The 6,645-nt window shown below is 40.4% G+C and overlaps 1 protein-coding gene across 1 annotated transcript; it reads right to left on the bottom strand.

Annotated features, from left to right (window-relative positions):
* Positions 1 to 2,181: 2,181 nt before the first annotated feature.
* Positions 2,182 to 6,247, bottom strand: LOC124159659. The gene is made up of 2 exons (XM_046535568.1): positions 5,348 to 6,247; positions 2,182 to 2,508 (listed from the first exon to the last, which is right to left on the bottom strand). Exons 1-2 carry the CDS (start codon positions 6,245 to 6,247, stop codon positions 2,182 to 2,184), a joined length of 1,227 nt encoding a protein of 408 aa, XP_046391524.1.
* Between the last annotated feature and the right edge of the window lie 398 nt (positions 6,248 to 6,645).

Raw genomic sequence — 6,645 nt, 5'->3', positions numbered from 1 at the left:
TCTACTTAGTAAATTTTCTCCTTGAAACCGCTCTAAAATCTAAAAAAAAAATCCAGAATAACCTTTTCGGATAACCCTTTCAAGAAAGAATCACGTTCTCTTTTATCTTCGGACACCTTTATTTTTTATGAAATATTTATACACTGACAATGAGTATCAGTGGCGAAACTAGGAATATACTTTGGAGGGATTAAGGGGGTTTAGTGGGGACTACCCCCCCAGAAAAGGGGGAGTTCAGGAAAAAATATGAAAAATAATATGCATGAAGATACATTTTACATCATTTTGGCACTTAAAATTTAACTTTAAGCAGATGCAGTTATTATATAATATATAAAATCCAGACAAGATTTTAAATTTTTTTTTTGATTTCTCTGAGGATTTTGGGGGGGATATATCCCCTCATCCCCCCATGGTTACGCCACTGCTAGTATGCTTCAAATAAAGAAACTTATGAAAACGTTGAATTTAGTAATTACAAAAAAAAACTTGGGATCAATTAATCTGAGTCTTTTTTTACTAAACACTTTTCATGTACGCTTCACGATAAGCGCGAGCGTTGTGGGGCCCCCTTAGTTCGGAGCCCTCGGCGATTGCCGACCAGTCGACCTGACCAGACCGCCCCTGGGCATTCCTTACCATATCAAAGGAAAGAGTTCCAGAGCATGGCTCCCTAAGTAGAAGAAGGGAGTTTGGAGAAGTTGATTGTTGAGTGGAGGGGAAGGCTTTGGAAGACGTTGAGCAGACGAAAATGTGGGTTGAGGGTCTTGGCAATGATTGCCGGAGGTGGCATGGTTTATGATGCGCTCAATGCGGAGTGAGTGGAAATTGAGCTTAGGATTAAACAAAGGCGTTTCTTGAGCCACTGATGAGCGTGAAATGGAGATAGAATCTTTAGTGCCATCCATTAATACCCTTTAGTATTGCTTTTGAAGTTCCGAAACGGTTAGGACTCCTTTCACAGTTCCGGAATTGGAAAAAGTAAATTACAATCAGATTCTTTCATTTTTTGAATGCAGAACCTATGGTACTATCCTTTACTGCACATAATAGCCAATTTATATTGTTATAAATTGAAATCCTCTGAGTACAATTACTATTGATGGTGAGTAAGAAGTGAAAACACGCGTAGGAGTTTTCATTAGTTTACCCAGGGATGAATTTATTTCTATTGGTTTGGTAGTTGATAATATAATCCAATTCTACCTGCCCTGTTGACATATCTTGTATAGGTAATGAAAATAAATCATTTAAATTGGAGAAAATTCTGGATTTCAAATTAAAATCATTAATTCACATAAGGTACATTTTCATCAGGTCATATATTTAAGCCATATGCTACAATTACCAATACCTAATAGTCTCCGTTTCAAAATTTTTAATCATATGTATATAGTTTTCATAATACCCCTTGCAAAACTTACTCAAATTTAATATTTAACTTCTGAAATTACCATAATCAGTCAGTTGTGCCTTGATTTTATTCATCAGTGTATTTTGAGACAATGGGAAATTATTTCATGACACTTCTATCGTGATAATGGATTTAGTTCGCAATAACAAAGCTAGTGCGAATATATCCTTCACAATCAGAATTTGGTTCCCACCTGTCAAAGAGACATTCATTCTTCTGTTCCGAAGATTTAAGTTGTTCAGATGCTCTAGGATGTTTCTTGTTCATTTTTCATATTGGAAATTAATTGTCCCTCCAGTGATGACACAAAGCTTATCAATTCCAATAGCACATATCTGTTCTAAATTTATGAATTAAGACTGGAATTCTTTATTGGTTCAAAAGAGATTTTTCCCCTTAGTATATTTGCACAAAAAGAATCCTTGAATGCATCTCTCTTTCTCGACCGGTCTTTTTTTATCGCATTTCTTATTAATGTATTAAAAAACGTCTTAAAATTTTTAAACGTACATAAAAGGAACCATTATAAAAATTTTAATGGCACCATAATTTGGAAAATTTCACTCAGCATTTTCTCAGGAGTAAATTTCACATGCTATAGATACAGATAAATTTCCACAAGGGCCTATTTTATATGCCCTAGAAATTTGAAGATGATTAGGTAAATTTTGAGCAAGTGATTCGTCAAGAAAAAGAAAAAATGCGAAAGTTTGAGATGGAGTGATGCATTCTACCAACCGGATTAATTAAAAAACGGGTGAAAGTTTTCATTGATAATTCCTATCGCACAGTCTCCTGATCTTGTCCATTATATACGACATGCCGTTGCACAGCTTGGGGCAAACGTACGGCTCCACAGCGATGAAAAATACACAGATGGAGATGAGAGCCGCTCCTCCGATGCCAATGGATGTGGGAGACTCGTCGCAAACGGTCACTTGGACGACATACGCCACGGCTATGTCCAGGGACCTGGTGGATGCCACAATGGCCGCTTCTTCCATGGATAGTGCGATTGCCAGCAGAACGTGGGCAGCGGTTCCAGCCAGCCCGACCGTTGACAGCAAGGTCCACTCGTATCTTTCTGTGGGAATCTGGATAAAATTTGGATAAAGATTTTAGCCTTAAGTGAATGAGATATTATTTTTAATTCAATATCTTCACCTTTTTATTTGCATTATTTGGATCGAATTCTTATGTAAAGTACATTCCAGTTAATTGGAACACATTTGTGACCGTTACACTTTATCTTCATTAATTAAGCGGCTGCCCAATTTATGCAGAAGCATTCCGTCAAAATACATGCATAGATGATTAAATAAAACTAAGAAGACTTTTTTGAGGATTGAAATTCATTATTGTTCTTTTATCCATGAGTTAAACTGTAATTATGAAAATACTAATATTATAAACACATTTTTTCGAAATTCTGGGTATAGACTAAAATTTGTGCGTATTTCTCTCAGCCTCCGCGAATTATTACATCAGTTGCGGTAGCGGCAATGGAATAGTATGCGTGCTCGGGATTACTTTAGTTGTGAGGGAGAAAATAAAAAATCTGTTCCAAGGTTATAAAGAAATTACATATCTTCACGAAAGAATTGGTCATCAATTAATATCAACGATAAAGCGGTCCGCCTAAAAGGGAATTTTGACTCAATTAAACTGAAGAAACCTCAGTGGCGGGGCCACTCGCATTGCCAGCCATTGTAGAACCGCAATTGTAACTTTTTTATATCATAAGGTGGCATTGCCATGTACATGTGTATGATCCCTTTAAACAAAACCATCTTTAAGTGTTCGTGAGACTTGATTATTTTTTTATTACGATAAAAGTAAAGGTAACTGAAGATATCTTTTGCGCACCCCCTTGAGTTTTTTCTCATCCGCTACTGGGATGAGAAAAAACTCAAGTTCGTCATTCCTTAATTGTATAATGTTCTTGGAGATTTGTTCCAACGATTCTTTGTCCCAGGTACAAAGTATACGTTATATGTATAAGCTAATTTTACAGTTAGTCCCTCTTTCTTTCATTCATTAGGAAAGATGGCTCGAGTTTTTGCTTTTTAAATTTAGTTCTTTTCATGTTTATTTCTTCTAATGATAATACTCTTTTGATTATTCTTTTATTCACTTTGCCAGATACCATTTCCACCATACTGTGCGGGAAGGTTTACCGAGTCCATTTTATGAAATGATTTTTTACAAGAAAATAAATTGTTTCAAGACATAAAGAATCAGTGTACGTCAGCTTTGAGGAACGGAGATGCTACAACTTCAGGTGGTAGGAATAGGTAAAAATGCAATAAAATGGGCATTTATTGACAAGGTTTACAAAAATTACTTTTAGTTAGTTTTCTCCCATTGAGAAAAGAATTTATGTCTTAAAAATGATCATAGAATTTTGCCAATGTAGAAAAAGAATTTTACCTACCACTATGGACTATGTTTCTTTCGAATGTAGGGAGATATTACTCGAGTAAGCGGACCCACTTAAGAAGGGCTCATCTGTGATTATCACGATAATGCTACCTTGTGAAGTTGCTTTTCAGAATTGAAAAAAATCTGCTATTCCTGTCCCTTTATGTATAGAATAAAAGTTTTCATTTCCAAACCGAATTATATGCTGATATGCTGGTTCATCATGCTGCTACGATTCAGATACGCTGCTTATTTCGAATAGGGTAGTTTCCTTCATTAAAGAAAACGAAAGGCATTGATTGCGATTCGTTACCCACCATTAGTATGTTCATAATATACAAATTATTTGGTTTTACAAATCCCAGTTTAGACGAATGGCAATGCTCAATTTTATCGGGGCAGCCAGAAGATATGAATGCCTGGATCGGCTTTTCAAAATGTTAACAGCTTCGAAGAGGCATCATGGAGGAAACGCTGAGGCTCATTATGGACGCTTTTTCCTCGAAATAATTTGATCTTTTCCACGACTCTTGAGTCTCTTGCGTTTGCACAGAATTTTGACCCGTTGAATCACAGCCCCGCGGTCTTGGGGGAAAGTTTTCATAGAAATTCCAATCTCCTCGGGCAGTTCCGGGTGAGCGGTTTGCCTATCCGGAGGATCGTATAAACATGGACCTTATCTAGCGACTCGCCAAGGGAGATGCAGCGCCAACCTATGGGTTTTCTCAAACCATCCTCGCATTTCTAATTTATAGTATAGGTGATAACTTTAAATGGACGTCTATTTATACAGAAAGTATAAGTGATAACTTTACGGAGTAACCCGTAATGCGCTAATAGGGTAGTTTCCTTCATCAAAGAAAACGAAATGTATTGATTGCGATTCCTTACCCACCATTAGTGTATTCATAATATACAAATTATTTGGTTTTAGAAATGCCGGTTTAGACGAATGGTAATGGTCAATTTTATCCTCATTTGAAAAAGGCCAGATTGGCGCCCATGCGATGCCACTCCACGTGACGTCACAGGGACCTAGTTTCTATACGAGTAGATAGGAGTTTTACATCGTATGAGATTACCAATGCATGCATGAGGCACAGAGCACAGAGTAACATGTCTTAATAATCACCTATTAAAACTGCCTTAAGTCGGAAAGTTTCCATCGTTTGATAGGGTATTAATAATTCTTTTTTAAGCCAAGCGCTACCAGCTAGCATGGTACTCTGCTACCTGCTGGCATCCTGCGTCGTATCAGCGCTCAAAGCCTCGCCCCAAGGTCACCTCACTTGCGGCAGCGGGAACCAGAACGACGTCATACGGGGTTTACCCAGCATTCATACTTAGCCGTCGCGTTTTCGCGCGCTTGAAAATTTTCACTTTTCATTTAATTGCGGAAACTAGATATCGACATTTAAAAATCTAAAAGCGTGAAATACGTACTCCAGGAGTAATAATCTTTCGATTTAGGCATAAAAAAAATAATAGGAAACCACCCTATCATATTCTTACCTGGAACGTCTCGCTTGAAAGCAGGATGACGGCGCTGAGTAAAAACGTTTGGATACTCAGCGAGAGCGTCGTGAGGGAGTAATGCACATTCTTAAGTCGGCGAATGAGCACGTAATGCAGGGAGTAACCCAGTGTTCCCACGATAGCGGCAGCCAAGCCTGTCGCATCCAAACTATCGGCAACCCCTTCCTTTTCTACCACCACTTTCTCCTTATCACTATCTGGCGGCGGGTTCAGAGGCAGCGGCGGTTTCGTCTGACATATCAACACGCCGCCCGCGACGATCCCGAGGATGGCCGCACACTTGGCCACATTGGGTTTTTCACCGAGGAGGATCCATGCCAGAACGCTGACGTGTGCGGGTGCGCTGAAAATCAGGGCGGAGGCGTCGCCCAACGGCAGCCGCTGGAACGCCACGAAGAGGAGCTGGAGGGATGCGGCCATGACGATACCCTGACCCAAGACGGATCTCCATGGCACGCATTGGCAGCGGTCTCCGACCAATATCGACGTTTCCTCCGCGACGGGCCTCCGCCTTCTGACGAGACTCCACGCGGCCGCTGGTGCGATCAGAAGGCTCTGCACTCCGGTGCGGAAAAGCAGGACCTCGGAGGGGCTGATGCGTCGGAGGACGTGGACCGTCAAGGCGCAATAGGTGAAGGCCAGGCCGGAGAGGATGGCGAGGAGTATTGCTTTGAGCCGGCGGAGAGTCGAACTCCTGGCCGATTCTTCGCGGGGACATTCATCGGGTGAGGGAGGAAAATTTCGCCCCAGTTGGAAAGTTACGATCGATCTGTGGTCTTCACGCCCTCGTCTTGCAGGAAATTCGGCCCTCTTGTACAACTGCAGTCCCTCCTCCCCGCTGGAATGCGAAGATGGTCTGTACTTGAAAATTCGCATTGCCTATCGCGAGGACGTGCTGTGGTTTTTTGCCTATGCTTCTCACCGACGATGCATGCTCAACCGCATCCGATTCCTGCAGGCTGTAATGCCGCGAGGTTCATTTGGTAGCAAGTGCACCGGAAGTGGAGGCGTTGATCCCGATTTTATTTTTTCCTTCACATCCCACCTGGGAGACGTGATGTCTTATATTAAAACATATGGCATTGAGGATTAATGCCAGACGCTGTGTTAACGGGAGGAAGTTAGTATAGTCTCTTCTTGATAGTTTTGCGAAAAACTGATGGGGAAATAAAGAAATACTTTTCATTACAATTTTTTCCAGTGGACAGGGGACACTTCATTCACATTTAATAACATTTCAGGTTCCTTATGTAGGCATATCGAGTTCCTGCGGT

Source organism: Ischnura elegans, chromosome 5, assembly GCF_921293095.1.
Source record: "Ischnura elegans chromosome 5, ioIscEleg1.1, whole genome shotgun sequence".
NCBI classification, from domain to species: Eukaryota; Metazoa; Arthropoda; class Insecta; order Odonata; family Coenagrionidae; genus Ischnura; species Ischnura elegans.
Note: the sequence above shows the minus strand (reverse complement) of the source record. Positions and strands in the feature narration are given on the sequence as shown.

What these genes read in the sequence shown, in the direction of transcription:
- LOC124159659 (XM_046535568.1), bottom strand. Translation starts at nt 6,247, where the DNA reads ATGCGAATTTTCAAGTACAGACCATCTTCGCATTCCAGCGGGGAGGAG. An exon ending in TTTCAAGCGAGACGTTCCAG is followed by an intron (nt 2,509 to 5,347) that starts GTAAGAATATGA and finishes AATTTTATCCAG; the next exon opens with ATTCCCACAGAAAGATACGA.